At 45.5% G+C, this 18288-nt stretch overlaps 1 protein-coding gene across 4 annotated transcripts in view; it reads left to right on the forward strand.

The window, feature by feature from the left end:
• LOC117963489 (high mobility group protein HMGI-C-like) overlaps window positions 1–18288 on the forward strand; it is a 27792-nt gene continuing 9504 nt past the window's right edge. The window contains exons 1-6 of one of the 4 annotated variants that reach the window (XM_058999932.1): window positions 1–446; window positions 887–917; window positions 4578–4845; window positions 5351–5434; window positions 5979–6029; window positions 10915–10947. In XM_058999932.1, coding sequence (XP_058855915.1) covers window positions 4741–4845; window positions 5351–5434; window positions 5979–6029; window positions 10915–10947 — 273 coding nt within the window. In that variant the 5' untranslated portion in view covers window positions 1–446; window positions 887–917; window positions 4578–4740. Of the gene's footprint in view, window positions 447–886; window positions 918–1995; window positions 2108–4577; window positions 4846–5350; window positions 5435–5978; window positions 6030–10914; window positions 10948–18288 lie in introns of those variants that run through there. The other 3 variants (XM_034903732.2, XM_058999934.1, XM_058999933.1) reach the window with 3 other exon arrangements.

The following is an 18288-nucleotide window of genomic DNA, read 5'->3' on the forward strand; positions in this document are numbered from 1 at the left end:
CTTCCCCTACCCCAGAGCTCGCTGGCTGTATACTGCATGCTTTAACAGCGAAACTATGTGATGTATTTGGCAGTGAGCGTGTGAGTCCTTACTCTATCAATCGGGGTCTTCGCAGTGCAGGGCCACGGATGACTGCAGTCTAGCTAGGATCACACACCGAGACTGAGCGAGGGAGGGAGGGAGCGAGAGAGTGAGAGAGAGGGAGGGAGGGAGAGAGAGAGAGCAAGAGAGAGAGAGAGGGGGGGGGGGCTGAGAGAGAGGAGCTTTCATTCCTTTTAAACCGTTGTACATTTTGGTGACCGCTTTAAATATTTAAGAAGAAGAAAAAAGGTCCTGCTTTTTTATTTTTGGGGGGTAAGCTGGCATCTGAGGATACTCGTTTTAAAGCCTTTATTCTGCAGAAGAAAATAAACAATAAGGAATTGAAAACGGGGGATTTTTATAAGGTAAGTTGTTTTTTGTACGTTTTGGTGCATGTTTGTTTGGGGGAATTTGTTGTGGGGATCGGTTATATTGCACTATATTTTTGGTAACCCGCCCACTTCCATCTAATTGGGGAAATGTAACAGTTTTTTTTTTTTTTTAAATTTCTCTCTCTCTATTTTCATAACACCCTGTTGATGTCAGACATGACTCCTTGTGCTGTGCATTTGCAGACTTTCGGGCTTTCTTTAGTGTCGGGAGGACCGTTTTGAACACCAGTGTCAGTGTGTGTGTGTGTGTGTGTGTGGTTTAACTTTCCCCCCTAGTCAGATAGTGCAAGTTTATGAATTACTCAAGTGAAAAGTAACGGTGCTATGAGCCCAGTTCCTTAGAAAGTCGACCTATAGATATATATAGTGAACTGCTTTTTTTTTTCTTTCCACAAAACTGTCTGGCTTGGAAGGTATCTAGTTGTGACCCGCGATTTTCTTCAGGTAGGAAATCCATTTTACATAGCTATATTATTATTATTATTATTATTATTATTATTATTATTATTATTATTATTATTATTATTATTATTATTGCTAAATCCTGCTTTAATATTTTCTGCGATGATTTTACTTGGTGTTTTACTTTTGGTAATTGATTCCCAGATTGGGGGGATGATTGTAATTGTAATTATTATTATTATTATTATTATTATTATTATTATTATTATTATTATTATTATTATTACGTGACTCAAACTAGTTAAATAAAACTACAAGTCAGCCCACCCACACTTTCGCATAAAGTTACAACCGGTGTAGAGTGTCCTATTATGTAATGTGTGCCTTTATGTAGGATTTGTATCAGTCGCGTTCCTTAAAAATAAAACAAACAAACAAAAGAACATGCTGGCTACAATGAGCAATTCTGTTTGTAATTGCCGCCCTTACGGAATAAGTACACAGAGTTCCACATTACTGGCAGCATTCCTAGAGCTGTTGTGTTGCCCTCATTGCAGTTAACGGGAGCGGGCCATATGACTTTTGTATGGTGTTTTTACTGACTGTACAGTATGTACTATCATATGAGGAAACGCGCTGTGAACATAAACATTGTGGGTGTCTGTTTGCAACACAGAGGCGCGTAGTGTGCGTGTTGTAGCGTACAGTAGGATGTTGTGCTACTGTTTTTCTGATTACAGAACAGCATTAAGTCATTTCAACCTTTGAACAACCCCGACACCACCTTCTATAACAAAAAGCTCCCCGTTCCGAGTCCCCACATGTTTCTTGGTTTCGGGCTGTAGAATTTGGTAGTTAAGTTTGTTCTGCCGCTGCTGCTGTTGAAAATCTCCCCACGTTGACTTCGCCCCATTCAGAACGTATAGCCCTGCAAAATGCACGCTTTCCTTCTGTCAAATCGCGATTCAATTAAACAGTGCTGTATTCATTTGCAGCACTAGTGATACACATACAAAGGTTTTCTATTTAAGTCAGTTCCCTGAGTGTTTTATTTATTTTTTTTTTAAGAAAGGGATCGTGAGTGAGACACGTCTGTTAAAATAAAAGCAGCGGGCGTGCTGGGAGTGTGTGTGTGTGCGCTGTGCGAGAGGCGAGAGAGCGAGGTGGTTGTCGGCTCGGCTGCAAGCGGCTGGGTCGTTGAGCGTTCGGTCTTGGATTGGGAATCCTGCGAGGTAAAAAAAAAATGTGTTTTCTTTTAGCGGGGCCCCCCACGCGTCCTAGAAAACCAAAAAGGAAAGACCTGGGGGAAATCAAGGGGGGAAAAAAACATGTTAATATCAGAAAAGTCTTGGGGGATTGTAAGACGACTTCTTTTCGTTGTTTCTGTGTAGTAAGAGAGCGACAGTGTTCAGTTAAGTATGTGTAAGTCGTGTGCATGGGTGTACCATCCCATACGATGTTTTACTAGCCCTGTTAATCCTTGCAGACTTAGTATTCGAGAAGCACTGAGGTGGGGTGGGGTGGGGAGGGGCAATGAAAGACATTTTCCCAGAAATAAATTTCACATTCGTCAAAAATGTTCTATGAAATGATATGGATTAAATGCTGAAAGTTAATTTAGGTAAGTGGAGGTGCTCAGATTCCTTGCTGCTCATCGCTCCTGTTCAGCAGTAATGCAGGAGGTTTTGGACGGGTGGAATTGTCAAAGGTGTCGAGGGAAGCAGGGTTTAGCGCTGGGGTGTACAGAGTAGAGGAGCATAGCCTACGTTTGTGCCTGCATGCTTCTCTGTACTGTGAAACAAATGCATACTGTTCTGCTGTTACTCGTGGCTTAACCCAGAAGGTCCCCTATAGTTTCTCATGTGTAGGATTGTGTTTTGATGTATGGCTCCTATAGTAATCGATCCCTAGCCTTCAGTAAACAGCCATTAGAAATCCGGACCATCATTTCCTAATATGTTCACTGCAGGGTACATGGAGGTACTAGACTCAAATACCCAAACGCTATACAATCCTCTGAGAATATACTGCAGGACAGCAACTGTCTTAATAGTGACATCAATAAATACAAAAATAAAAAACAGCCTGTTGCCAATAATAATGCTTTTGAAAAAGTGGTTCTATGCGTTTCTGTGTTTTTTAATAATGCACAGAGCAGCCTGTCAGTTTAGTGTGGGGTGTCTGCACTAGGTAACCCATGCTTTGAGATGCTGTGATTCTGGGTCTCTTTCTGAGTGTGCTTGATTTCCATGTCACACCTCCACCTGCGTTACAGGTAGGTGTCTGATGTTACACATGTGGCTTGTGGGCACCTGTTCGTTCTTATACACTGGTATCTTGTGGGGACCAGGCTGCCTTGCTGGTGTGTGGGTGGGTAAGATGGCACAGTAATGTAAAGTACAGTATAGCTCGTCTTAACCATTGGTCCTGTCGGTCAGTGTTGAGTGTTGAGCCCACACTCCACTGCAGTACCTCCTTTATCCCTTGTAATGTACTGGGGGCGCTGTTACAGTGGTACAGTAATACAATTCCCACCCTTATGATAAGGCAGCAGTGTGGAGTAGTGGTTAGGACTCTTGACTGGAGGGTCGTGGGTTCAATCCCAGGTGGGGGACACTGCTGCTGTACCCTTGAACAAGGTACTTTACCTAGATTGCTCCAGTAAAAACCCAACTGTATAAATGGGTAGTTGTATGTAAAAAAATAATGTGTAAAAAAATAATGTAATTGTATGTAAAAATAATGTGATATCTTGTAACAATTGTAAGTTGCCCTGGATAAGGGCGTCTGCTAAGAAATAGAATAATAATAATAAGGCTTTCTTGCTATTCGATAACATCTTTTCTATTGTTTTGCAACAAGTTTTGTAGTATGTCCTGGAGGATCTCTGATTTATTTAATTGAGTTATAAAACAAAAATTCATTTTTTTTGTTTTATTAAATCATCACTGTTAATAATTTGCTGAGTCATAGATAAGTGAGACCACCCAACAACAAAAAAACAAACAAAAAAAAAAACTGCAAAACTAAATGCGAGTAGCACCAGAAATAAATGTTTCACCATGCTGGAGTTTATCCATGTAAACATGCTGGGATTGTCAGTATTTTCATTCCTGCAGTGGAATTGGCAGCTGGAGCAGGGATAGTGGCATGTCCCTGTGGCTGAGCTCCCGAGAGACAGTGACGCCAAGCTGGCAGGGGATTCAGCTAGTATCCCCTGGTGTGCAGGCTGCCAACTGGCGGGGGCAGCCAGCGTGTTTATTTATTTATTTATTTAAACCCACATCTTGCTCGCTCCCTGCAACGCAGTACAGTATGCAGTAATTCCAGCATGCCAAGCAACACTGAGTGATTTGTGTTCTGGAAGTTATGGATGTGGCACTGCGATACTGTTTGTTCATCTGCTTTTTGTGTTAACATCATGATATTGTTGGCCTGTAATTGAGTTTAGTTTAGTTTAGGGGTCCATGCATAACTTTAAGTCTGGGGTACGACAGAAAGAAAGAAAGAAAGAAAGAAAGAAAGAAAGAAAGAAAGGCAAGTAAACCAACGTCTTCGTAGCTGAAACCTTTGTCTGCTTGATTTGGAGCCCCATTCACAACACTTTCAAGGACTGTTTTCTTAATACAGTATAATAGTGATGTTACTGGCCCCAGGGAGTGAGTGTCACACCTCTGATTTCCCTGCTGCTTTGTCGCTCAGGTGCTGTGTGTTTCTCCGCTGCTGCGCACACAAGTGGAGGTAGCTGAAGGTGCAGGCTGGGCAGTCACATCCAGTCCCTGAGAGACAGAGCTCAATGCCAAGGCACATCCCGCCCTCTCTCTGCAGAAGGTCTTGAGGACGTTGGACCCCGTGGGACGCAGCGATGAGCAACAGTGGCGCCAGAGAAGGACCGGCTCGGCAGGGCACCGCACCGCCCCCTGCTGAGCCCGAGAGGAGAGGCAGGGGCAGGCCCAGGAAGCAACCTCAGGTCAGTCTCGTTTGGGTGGGGGCAGCGTCTTCTTTCCAAGGGTGTCCCACGGGCAGGGCATGAGCAGGTATCGGAGAGCTCCAAGCAGAAGCCAACGACCGTAATCAGAAACAACATCTGAATGCTCCCTTAAGTGTGTCAAGTTAAAGGTGTTTGACGTTTAAGTGAGCGTTAGCTCTCAAGTCTTCTTTCTGAAAGGTTGCATCATTTCTCAAAGGTTCATTTGACCCTTTAAAGGCACAAGACATTTTCCTGCCCGTGCTTTCACCTGGGTTCCAGTCTGGCCACACCGTTCTGCAGCGTTGTTGCTTTTCAGTTGGGAATGGAAACCAAACTGCTCCCTCACCTCTGCTGCTGTTGGGTGGCCCATCTGGGGCAGACTTGAGGTTCTGTTGGGTAAACTCACATATTAAGCTCAATGGAGTGTAATTCAGCTCATTGGACCTCTAGAACTGCCTGAACTGTTATAAAAGGTCTCACCCTGTTTTTTATTTTTTATTTCCAGGAGCCAGCTGGCCCCCCCACCCCGAAGAGACCTCGCGGGAGGCCCCGTGGCAGCAAAAACAAGGGGCCCCGCGCCACCCTTAAGGTATGCAGTGAGGGGGGTTACATTTCTTTTACTCTAAATATACATTTAATTGTGAAGCCTAATTAAAAGCAATAGTTTGCTAGTGTCTGATGTCTCTGACCTGATCCTTCTTTGCATTTGTAAGGGAACCAAATAAAAGCTTCCTGCAGTATAGCAAGGTAAGAACATGGTATTTAAATGTTAAAGCAAGGAGAGGAGTACAGGGCTGGCATAAAGTCGTTTGGCTTGGCACTCCTGCTGTGACGTACCTAGTTCTGAAGTATGTTCTTGGGACAGCAGTGACACAATTGCCCATGAGGTGGGCACATCACATGGTAAACCAGCAGCTTTAAAGCTGTGTGTTTGAGGCCTCCGCTCATTCACTCAATTAACCATGCGAGAAAGGCTCCAACAGCACCCCCTATGGGTATTTATTTTTTATAGCATAATTAGCACTCTACATCGTCTAGATAAGCCAAAAAATGTTTGGGTGTACCACAAAAAAAACCCCATTGCAGAGCACGGCAAATTGTTTGTGTTCAATGCTGGATTTGTTTTTGTTCAGAAAGCAGAGCCTACGGGAGAGAAGAGACCAAGAGGCCGACCGAGGAAGTGGGTGAGTAGAAACCTCCGCTCCCGAACCCTGGCTCCAGGCAGCTTGTTGGGATCCTGCTCTCCTGCAGCAGAGCCTGTAGGACTGCTACTGCCTAATTGCTCCTAAAGAGTGACATCATCTACATGTCCTTGTTCAGTCATTGTGAGAACTAGATTTCCAAATCAAAGGGCAATACGTCCGACTACACTCTTTAAAATGTCGGTAGTCGCAAGACCAGTGCTTGTTAAAACTCTCTGATCTGAAACACTCTCAGACACAGAACCTTATTATTTCTTTCGGCCTGCAAAATCTTGGTCTTGTTAGTTCTTTACCTTTTTTCCGAGCAACTAACTAACATCTGGAACAATGCACCCAAGCCAATTAACTTGGGCCTGCAAATTGAAGTGATTGTTGCTCCCCGTTCCCTCCGGACTGTATTGTATAGCTGCAGTTAAAGCGTTATTACAGACAGCCGCTCGTCACAAATAGCAGTTTCGGTGCATATGCCACAAATGGAAAATAGATGTGTGTGAAATGACATGGGACCAGGATAATAACGGGGGCTCACAAGAGAAGAGTGTAATAGTGCAGCTGAACTGGAAAAAGCATGCCCTCCTCTTCATCTTGCACACCACACACACGCACGCACACACGCACACACACACACACACACACGCACATGCACACCACACACGCACGCACACACACACATGCACATCATAAACATGCACACACGTGCACACGCACACCACACCACACACACACACACAAATCCCAGAGCTAGCATGGGTTAGCCCTTGAAGGGACTCCTGTGCCCCTCCAGTACATGCGTTGGGTGCCCCAAAGACCAGTATTAGTGGGGAAGTGGTTTCCCTTCCTTTTCTAATGTGTTTTTAATTAGGAGTGGGGGTGTTGTGTGTATGAGAGGGGGGGCGGTCTGGTGTGGCTTGAGAGCAAGTGCCATCAGGAAGCTATTAAACACACAGTGCTTCCCTCTGCCTTCACCGGCTAACCATTTCCCATTTGAAAACCTCTGTTGGACCCAGACATAATGATCCACACTTTGCTGTTGTCTCTTAAAAAACTATTGTACAGCCTCGGATCCTAGCACATAGCAACACAGTCTCCCAGTCACTCAGCTCTAACTCCTAAGCCACGCTGTCTCCCACTCTCATAACTCCAAACAGTAAACCACACTGCCTCCCAGTCCTCTGCCATAACCACTAAGCCACACTACCATGCTAGTCTCTAGCTCATTAAAGTGACTGTGACTAACATTTTTAAAATGTGACATTTGGTACTACACTGGGTTAAAGAAAGTCCTCAGTTTCCATGCTGTATTCAGGAAATTGGTTACATCTGCACTTCCTAGGTCAAAGTTATTGGCTGAAGGCATGTCAGTCACCAGAGGAAGCAGGTGGTTGGTTAATGACATGAAAAAAGCCAAAGGTTGTGCAACAGTATTTTAAAGCATGGCTTGCAAACAAAGATTGTATGAACCTGGCACACACCAAGACAGCATGTTTTAAAATAAAGAAGGGCATTTAACCCTTTCTGAAGGGGCACTTTCCCTTGCCCTCTATGGCTACAATCACTTGGAACTAGCCTGCTTCCCTGTGCTCAACTCCAGGGGTGCCTGCCTTGTCAGCTCCCTGGAACCTGCTTGTTCCGCAGGCAGGAACGTGTAGCAGCAGAGAGAGAGGGAGAGGGAGTCTGGGTAATGGTCACAGTTGGCCCTAGAGGAGTGGAACAGCAGGGAGGAGGAAATGTGTTTGATTAGAGGAGGAAACGGGTCTGCTGGGGCCCACATTCCACAGATACCACACACAATAGAGAGAAAGAGCCACGGCAAGCAGCCGGCATTCACAAATCAGCCTGCAGGGGAGGGGCGGGGCTCAAACTGGCTGGGGGCGGGCAGAAACCCAGCAGCAGCTAGGCATTGGATAGTTTAAGCCAGGAGGGTGTGTCTTTGATTGGTGGGGTGGGGTTAGAGGTGCGGTTTGCTCCATTGAGATTGGAAACTCCAGTGGTTTGTGTTGCAAAAGGCGACTGGAACCAGAGATTAGAAACAACGAATCAATCTTCTTGATTCTAATCTTATTGTAATCAAGGAGAGGTGAAAGGCAATGGGTGGACAGGAAACTGTAGATCCCTGCTTGTTGTAAAACTGTTAATCCTTTCAAATCACTAGTAAAATAATTGTGCAGGTCTGTTCTCAGTTTTTGTTTTATAATCATTAAAATAAATCATGATGTTTTAAAAGATTCTATCTAAAATAATAATATAAAAAACACACACAAATAAAGGGCCTTGTTTATATTGTAAAACAACAGTGCAGATTGTACAAGTCAAATTAACAAAACAAAAAAGACAAAGCGAGAAGGACGATTTAAGAACTAAATTGACTGTCACTAGTTTTTTAACAGCTTGGTTTCTCTTACATATTTTTTTCAAACTCCTCTATCTCTGTTGAAATTTCCCATAGTTTCACAAAGCTTTTTTGAAATGGGTGGCGGGTGTGCCTGCGTTCGCCGTTTCGTTGCTCTTTTCTAAATTTGACACCTTGTGAATAAATTCATAGAAATGGAAAAGGCCATGCATTCAGCTACAGGATTGCTTTCCACTTACTTACCAGCAGTTGCAGTTTGTTTTAAAAATACACTTTCTGTTTCTGTTTCTGTTTGGTGAGTTTCTGCACCACGTTCTGGTAACCCTGGGGATTTCTTCAGACTGACAGCCTGGAGAATCCGTGCACAGCATCAGCACATAAAGGCACTGTGTTGGTTAAGCTTAAAACTCCCCCTTCTCTATTCTGTCTGCTGTAAAAGAATGAGCACGCTAACGTCCAGAAATCTGGGTCAATCCTCTAGCAACCACATGTAAACAAATACCCTCCACACACGGTACACAGTGATAAAACAGACAGCACAAGGAAGGGGCCATAAACACCAAAAAATAATGCATGCACATATCATTAAAATGAGTAAAATGTGTATTTAAAAAAAAACAAAACTTTTTGTTGGATTATACCCAGATTCAAGCAAAAGGTCTACAGGTGACAATAGAAGGCTGCTGTCATGCTCAACATGGGTCAGAGTGTGACAGACAGACAGACAGACAGACAGACAGAACTTAAATGAGTGCCATTAAAAACTCTTCTTTTTGCATTTATTTATGTATTTATTTATACATTTTTTAAAGATGTTTATTTGCCTCTCGTTCTCGCTCAGCGTAACAGCCACGCGGCCACCCAGAGTACGTTCCCGCCCAGGACTGAGTCGAGACAGCGTGGCCTCGCCGCCCGCTCTGGCCACCCTGCCTCGGACCCTGGGCTACCGCCTGGCCGTTTGCACCCTTGAGAACTAAAAGGGTTCTTATTTACAGCCAGTCTCCTTTGGCGCTCCGGTGGAGGTTCTGAGTACCTCTGGCCCCATGCCAGCAGCCCTGCTTCTGTTCCTCGCTGTTCTCAAATGTCTGCCAGATGGAATTCAACTCCAGTCACCCTCCCTCTCTGTCCCCCTCTCTCTCCCTCCCTCTCTCTCTCTCTTTCTCTCTCCTTCTCTCTCTCTCTCTCTCCTTCCATTCTCCCTCCTTCTCTCCCTCCTTCCCCCTGTCCCTTCTCTCATTCTCACACTCTCTCCTCCCTGCTGGAAATCCCAGAAACACCAGTAAAATAGGATTTAAATTATCTTCAGAAAAAAAAAAAAGTAACATATACACCGAATCTGGCTTGGGAATAGTAATGATCTGAAGTAATCAAGATGGAAATTAGAACACACGTGTACTGGTTTCTTTCTGGTTACGTAACAAACCGGTATGTAGAACCAGCATCACACTGGGTTATTTAACAGTAAATGTCACTACAGACAGACAGGCATTTTTAATGTATTTTTTTTAACCAGCCCATCCATCTCCAGAAACAGGCATCATCACCAATTAAAAACTCTGCGCTCTGACTAGCTGAAAACCAGTACTGAGCTTTGCTGTCCAGATACCCCTTTTTCTCTCCTTCTCCCTCCCTCGTTCATGCTGTGCTCTCTCAGCCCCTTTTGCTGTTTTTCTCCTCTTTCACCCTTTCTCACATTCCCCTCTTCCCCGTTCCCCTCCCTGTTTTTCTCTGTGTGTGTCTCTGGCTCTGGCTCTGGCTCGCCCTCCCCCTCCTTTCTCCTGGCCCAGTGCCAGCTCCACCCCAGTAGAGACCAGTGTGCTCTGTTTTGTTGTTTGCAAAGTCTGTTTCAGTTTTATGAATGGACAGCCTCTTCCTGATTCCTTTCTTTAAGGGACAAATGCCAATCAGACACAAACGCCCCCCCTCCGCCCCTCTCTCTTCTCTAGCTACTCCACAGCTGTACAGCTGTTTTGTAGCAGGAGAGCTGAGAACAGAGTGATATTTTTGCTCACTTTCTTGGTGTATAGTGACAGTGCTGGGGAGCTGAGAATGGAGTGTTTAGACTAGTGCTCATTATTATTAAGGTGCAGGGTAATGACAGCGCTGCAGAGCTGAGACTAGTGTTTATACTGGTAATGACAGCGCTGCAGAGCTGAGACTAGTGTTTATACTGGTAATGACAGCGCTGCAGAGCTGAGACTAGTGTTTATACTGGTAATGACAGCGCTGCAGAGCTGAGACTAGTGTTTATACTGGTAATGACAGCGCTGCAGAGCTGAGACTAGTGTTTATACTGGTAATGACAGCGCTGCAGAGCTGAGACTAGTGTTTATACTGGTAATGACAGCGCTGCAGAGCTGAGACTAGTGTTTATATTGGTAATGACAGCGCTGCAGAGCTGAGACTAGTGCTTATGCTGGAGCTCATGATGATGGTCCCAGCAGGGGGACTGTCAGAGAGGGAGGTCGGGCGGATGTTCTCACTGGTCACTCACCTGCCTGCTTTCTTTCTTTGCAGCCCCAGAAAGTTGTTCAAGAAGAAGCACCCCAGGTAAGTGACCCTGCCACCTCCATTCGTTTTGTCCTGTCCGTACTGACACAAACAAGCAGGCGGGCTCCGAAAGCCAGGCAGCACAAGCTGAGGTTAAGAGTCCCGAACACTGTCTTTTTTTATATTTCTGATTTAGAAAGAGTAGTTTTACTACCTGGTAATGTAAATGAATACAATGTAATTTCATGCTAACTCAGGCCATTTCCATGTAATTACACACTTATCCCACCTTACCTTATCCAACAGTGTAAGAGCAGAAAGCACTGGTAGTTATTACCATGCTGTTACGTGGTTACTTATGTGCTACCAAGTATCACTGCAATAGACACGCAAAATGAATTCAGCAATAGTAATATCATGCATCCCTGTGGCTTCACAGATGAATACACATTTCTAAAAGTAGTTTTAACAGTAAGTTTCACTTACTCAGAGGGGGGTTTTGTGAATAATCGAAGTTCAGATAGTATTGCAAATGACTATATTATAGTTCACTATATGCCCTGTGTGTGTCTTGTGGACATCTGCTTTACATATCTTACATTTCAAGATAAAAGAGGAGACAGTTTATTGCCGGGGTCAATTATTAGGAAATATAGCGGTATTCCTCCTACTGAACCTAACCCTTTCCCTTTGCATCACTCAGAAATAAACTGTGGGGAGCTCAAAATAGCAAATTTCCCCTTCTAACCACGCTGAACAAACAGCGGGCTTTTCCATTTCTAGCTCTGCTGTTGTTTTGTTCTCATGTTTACAGAAAAAACGCACCCTCTAGTGGTGAAATAAAGGTACGACAGGTCTGTCTTGCTCAGTTCTGGGTGGCAAAGATTTGGCCATTATGCACTTCGGCAGTGGAAAAAAATATTCCCAGCGGGGCAGAGCAGTGAAACTGGGCAGTGTGAAGGTGTCAGCTGCAGGTCTAGGTATCTGTAGCTAATTCCTGAATGGTCTAGTATGGTCTCCATTCATTTCAAGGCATGCTTTCAGTCTTTGAATAACATTTTATTATCTTTTTTCAGACTCATTCGTGCATGTTCGTGTTTTTCAGTTCTTTTGAACTCATGTTGTTTTTTACTGGTGATTCAGTGTATTTGACAACCTGGCTAGATGCAACAACATCAAAAAGAATCTACGAGCTCAGTCCAACCCTTTGTAAACGTTTACTGTAGTATACTACAGCAGTGTGGAGTAGTGGTTAGGGCTCTGGACTCTTGACCGGAGGGTCGTGGGTTCAATCCCCAGTGGGGGATACTGCTGCTGTACCCTTGAGCAAGGTACTTTACCTAGATTGCTCCAGTAAAAACCCAACTGTATAAATGGGTAATTGTATGTAAAAATAATGTGATATCTGTATAATGTGAAATAATGTATAATATGATATCTTGTAACAATTGTAAGTCGCCCTGGATAAGGGCGTCTGCTAAGAAATAAATAATAATAATAAATAATAATATACTGTGGTAAAAGCATGGGAAAGTGTAGTAGATCGTAGTGGGACAAGCATGGTAAAGCACGAAGTTATAACAGCGCATCAGAATGGTCGTTGAGCTGGTGCTCGTGAGTGGACTGTTTGAGAAACATAATGAAATAGTTTGAAGGAGTGTTAATGCAATATAAACACATGTTTGACGCTGGTGCATAAAGACAAGGCCTGTGCCGTGCTCATGACTGACAGTGCTTTACCGGAGTGTGTCGCAATAGAATCCATTGAACCATCCAGGGCCAGGCGCGCGGTAGTCGGTTTGCTTGCAGAAGCGCGCCTGTGAAAACAAGCGTTTGGGTTCCAGTGAACAGCAAAGTTCTTTGAAATGCCCCTCCCTGGTGTGTTTGGTGCCAAAGCCCCGCAGAAATGAAACTGCCACTTCAGATGAAAAGCAATAGAGTGTCTTCTGACTGTGTCCTGCTTCTGACCTAGCAAGTATCTGTATCAGCTAGTAACCCTCCAACTGCCACTTGCTTCAGTTTCTCACTTTCACTCACCTTTCGGCAGAAAGCAAACATCAGAGAATGAGTCAGGGTGGAGGGAAAACAAAAAAAGACAGTTCACCTCCCCCTTGTCTTTTTCGGTTTCGTTAGAAACTGAATTTCCTTGAATATGGGTTGGGGAATCCCTGGTCAGGAGGGGGACGTGCTTTGTCTGCATGCTAGGGATTACAGACCCTGGCCTTAGAAGAGTTTACTGTGGTATACCAGGGTAAAGGCATGTCATTTAGGGCTGCAGTGTGGAAGGCAGTGGGTTTGAGTAGCTCAGTGTTTAGGGCTGCAGTGTGGAAGGCAGTGGGTTTGAGTAGCTCAGTGTTTAGGGCTGCAGTGTGGAAGGCAGTGGGTTTGAGTAGCTCAGTGTTTAGGGCTGCAGTGTGGAAGGCAGTCTGTTTGAGTAGCTCAGTGTTTAGGGCTGCAATGTGGAAGGCAGTCTGTTTGAGTAGCTCAGTGTTTAGGGCTGCAATGTGAAAGGCAGTGGGTTTGAGTAGCTCAGTGTTTAGGGCTGCAGTGTGGAAGGCAGTCTGTTTGAGTAGCTCAGTGTTTAGGGCTGCAGTGTGGAAGGCAGTGGGTTTGAGTAGCTCAGTGTTTAGGGCTGCAGTGTGGAAGGCAGTTTGTTTGAGTAGCTCAGTGTTTAGGGCTGCAGTGTGGAAGGCGGTCTGTTTGAGTAGCTCAGTGTTTAGGGCTGCAATGTGGAAGGCAGTCTGTTTGAGTAGCTCAGTGGGAGGATGGTGGGTGGTGCTGGGCTGGTGAACACATGGGTACCCCTCCGAACCGCCCTGCCCGCCGAGGAAGGAGTTTAGTGTCAGGAAGTGCACACAGCTGGCTGGTCCTGAGGAAAAGCTTCTCTCCGAGCTGCCCTGGCCTTGCTTGCACGGATCCCTTAATTATGGGAAGCAGTAAAACTCAGGAAGCCAGGAGCTGCTTTATGAGGATCCTTTAAAGCTGCAATAACAGAGAGTTATTGGAGTAACGGTCCACAGAAGGAGGTGTTTGGTGGGGAAAGGACTCCCTTGTCTGGATCACTGCCCAGCAGACAGCAGTTTCACCCCTTAACTCCAGTAAGGACGCCAGGAAGCAACGTGTGTAGACGACTTCGGACCAAATTAGATCTGCCAACAACAGACTTCGTGGCTTTGTATAGCTAAAGCAGTAACCAGTCCCTTCCTGTCCAGCCTATCTTTGAGGACCATCAGAAATATGGCATCTGATTTTGGGAGAATGTAGCATTGTTTTTTTTCAGAACCTCAGGAATGAGCTTCAGTTACTTCCATCCTTCCACCAGCTACACCTGCTATGGCGCTGTCGTCAGCCTCCTCTGCTTCCTGCCATTGTCTGCAGGGGTATCACAGGTGTTTCATTGCACTGTCCCTTTAACGCTCTGCCCCTCTTTGGCTGGTGTGGTTGAGAAGTGCCGGGGTTTCCTGGAAACACCGTGAGGGTTCACCGACAGCACCTGCGTCACCGCGCATTGGGGGCCTCTGACATCACATCCTGTCGACGCTGCTCACCTCAACCACAGAACCAACGAGGGTGACGTCAGTTCTTGTACGGAGGCTTCTCATCGTTATGGTAACAAGAGTATAAATAAATAACAAAAGGGTGTTCCAGCGTGTGTGTGGCAGAGACCAGCAGCCTTGTTTCTGATGCTGACAGTCCCTGTTGAATTGGGATCAGGGAGACAGTTCACTGAAATTTGGCAGAAAGGAAACTTGGTTAGAAGTACCTGAAATTAGTTTGCATCATAATTGCAGCAACAGTAACAGGAATTTGTTGAATTCATATAGGATTTGTGTGTTATTACTTTAAAATGATAACTTCCTCAACATTTCATTGATCCCGCTGATATTAGGTTTGGCCAGACTGTGTGTTTCTGTGCGTCGTTTGTATCACTTTGAGATGTCTGGGTACACTACACTCATCATAACGATACCAATACTGCCCTCTCTTAGTAGCAGTCAGGGTGCATTTCGACAGACACTTCCTGTTAGCATTACAGTTGATATAGTCACCTATTTGATTCCTACATTCCTACATGTGCATGTGGCTATCAGTAACAGTTCTCTACATAGAGCTACAGAATGATATAGCTCTGCAGTGGTCTGCTCGGTCTTTTGAAAAGCTGTTGAGCGGGAGGAGGGCTGGGGGGTAGCTTTGATCTGACGGTTATCTGGTGATTTCTGGGAAGAGTGCCACTGAGGGCTATTAGAAAGTGCCGGCCCAGATGCAGCAATCAGCAGAAAGCAGACAGCAGTTTTTTTTTTTTTAGAAAGCCCTTGGTCTTCCTATCTGTCCTGGTGATCTGCTGGCCCAAACCTCTGAGTTCCTCTGAAAGCTGTGTCTGAGCCTGATCTCCGGTCCGAGGGGAGGGGGGTAACGGATTGGCGGTGCTGTGCTCTCCGCTCCGAGGGAGGGGGTAACGGTTTGGCGGTGTTGTGGTCAGGTTAGCTAGCATGCTCATGTCTCCCTGATTTCCTGTGGTTAACCTCCGGGCAAGAAGCTTCCCCTTCTGCCCAGCATTCCGCCATTCAGACCGAAACCCCGCTGTGGCTCCGTACTCACTGCTGACTCGTCCCGTAACTGCTAACGGGCACTCTTTCTGCCAAATGTGCTGGGTTCAACTGTAGTTTTGTGCCGAGAGTCCCCTTCAGTGGGGTTCCCCTTTGCATGTGTGGCTGCTGTGACTAACGCTGTGGAGAGGCAGTAGCCCAGCCCTTGATTTACTTGACTTTGTACTAAATGAAAACGGAATGTTGTACTGATAAGACGTTTGACCCAAGTCTTGCCAATAGATATTAATGTTGCATTATCAGCCTAATAACGGTAGAGGGTTTAGTGATCACCCTTGCAGAATAATAAGAAAGTACTTCCCCAAAGAAACTCTTGCACAGCCATTACTGGACCACAGTTTTGCCATCAAGTTGCAGCCCCATCAGCCTGTTCCGCAGTGCAGTGGTTCTGATGCAGTAGCACCCTGTGTGGTACGGATGTGGGGACTGCAGTACCAGGAGTATGCATAGGCATTGCAGCTGCTGATGTACTCATACCTCCTATGAGGAACCGTTGCATTGCCACAGAAGGTTTGACTGACTCGCTTCTACCAAAGACTACCCAGTCTATTTAAACCCATTACCAGTCCTGTATGGGATTCTCCTCCTCTACATCTCTGTGGAGCTCAATGAGCTATATATGGCACAAGAGCCAGTTGTTGGCCAGCCCTGACCTAGACCATGTAGTTTCAAGTAGCTAGCACATTAGCAACTTGTGCAAAGCATCCCTGACCACTGCACATTAAAACTGTATAAAAACATGTAGTTCATCAGATTATATCCCAGTGCAAGCTGGAAGATCTATAAGAAGCAAGGAGTCTATGATAAAAGTTTGGAGGACATTAGTTTAAATTCAAAGCAGTCATGTTTACCATCGACAGACAGGCAGGACCCGCGCATAAGACTCCACATTTTGAATGAGCACCTTAAAATAGCTAATATATGTTTGTCTTTCTGTCTGTTTGTCTTTCTTCCTTTAAAATCTCCCAAAAATTAAACGGTCCATCTTTCTGAAAACAAAACCATTCTTGACTGTTTCTGAAGAGCTTCTCAAAAGACCATCTATAAAATAATCTCTTTACCAAACCAAAACACTAATGTGAATCACTTCATTTCCAGCTAAGTCTGAAAGAGATTTGAATCAGGCCTGTAGGAGTTTCTGTACTTTCCTATCGCAGTGAGACATCGGTCCGGGTTTGTGTGCTGTGCTTGAAGTATCGACCATGGTTCGTCAGCTCTGCCTGTGTTGTAAGTCAGTAGGAGCTGCTGAAACGTTCCTCGTGGGTCAGTGGTGGAGTGGAAGGGGTTAAGTCCGAGGAGACCCAGCTGAGTCCAGGCGGTTGGCAGGGCTGCTCTCCCCTGTGGAGCTGGCAGTCAGTGTGGGAATCCTGCCCTGGCGCTGTGCACACATGCCTGCCCTTCATTTGTGCCCTCTTGTCAGAATGTGTGTAGAAGGGACAGAGGGTGGGGGGTTGGTCTGGAGCCAGGAGCTGCTCTGCAGGACCACAGCAATTTCAGCTGTGTGATTTACTGAACTACAGGCAGGCAGGCAGGGAGGCAGGCAGGCAGGCAGGGAGGCAGGCAGGGAGGCAGGGCTCTCCCGAGAATCTGTGTCAGGGAAGCAGGGTAGTAACTGAAGGCATGTTTATCCTCGCTGACCCCCTCTTAAAGTTAAACCACCATTAACTACACCGTACCATGTGCTTTGCCATGATTTCACCATGTACAGCAGAAGAACTAAAAAGACAATGTGAAAACATTGATGCATACTTTTTTTTTAATCCTTATGATCCTTTGATTACACATGGCTCTATTTATTTAAAACTGTGTCATTTCTACAGTATCAGTGTTGGTACATTGTGAAAAACACAGCGCTGTCAGCATCAGAAATGTTTACTTTTAAACCTTCTGCTGAAGTTGGACAAAAGCCCAACAGTATATCTGTGCAGCAGTTTAGCAGTTGTTGCATGCTTATACCGTGCAGTTACTGTGATTTACCAGAATTAAGTATGGGTTTCACAATGCTTTACCATGCTTATCTGTGCTTTACCATGCTTTTATTTACCACCTTACTTTTACTATTGTAAACCGCAGTGTAAGGGATGGCAGGAACAGGACTTCTTTGAGACTGCCCTGGGATGAGTCGGTGTCTCTCCCTCACCACGGCGTTGCTGGCCTCCACATGCACTCCACTCTGAAGGACAGGCGGGATTCCAGGCCCAAGGGCGACCTCTAGTGTACAATCAGTGGTATAACCCTGACTGCTTAGTTGTGTTGTTCTTTGGAATAAAAGGAAGCCGGGCTGTAAGTTAAACCAGATAGCCAGATCCCAGTGAGGTAAGGCTGGAGAGAGACTAGAGACAGCAGCTGGTCAGGTAGATCTCAACCTTTCATACAGGAGAGACTGTGCCCCACTCTCCAATGCTTCAGACATGACGAAGGGGGTCCCTTCTGCAAGGCGCTGGCCACACTGTGGCTGCTCCCCGGCTCCTCACAGTCATCAGCAACCATGCTGGAGCAGCGTCTGCTGGAGCCGCGGCCCTAACAACTGGAATTAATAAGGTTCCAAGTGGCAGAAATAAATCAGAGGGCCTCTGAGAAGGGCTTAGGGAGAGACGCATTGTTTACACATGAGGTAATAGGGGATAGCCGAGGGCAAGGGGGGGAGGTGGTCGATAAAGAGAAAAAGAAAAGGGGCCCTGTTCCACAGCTGGAGTATTGGAATAAACATCCGCCAGTGTGCCTAAGCCCTTCAGAGCTGAGATTTCCAGCTCCGAGGTCCCTGCAGCAGATCTAGGCAGGGTCACAGTTACCC

Source organism: Acipenser ruthenus, chromosome 25, assembly GCF_902713425.1.
Source record: "Acipenser ruthenus chromosome 25, fAciRut3.2 maternal haplotype, whole genome shotgun sequence".
NCBI lineage: Eukaryota > Metazoa > Chordata > Actinopteri > Acipenseriformes > Acipenseridae > Acipenser > Acipenser ruthenus.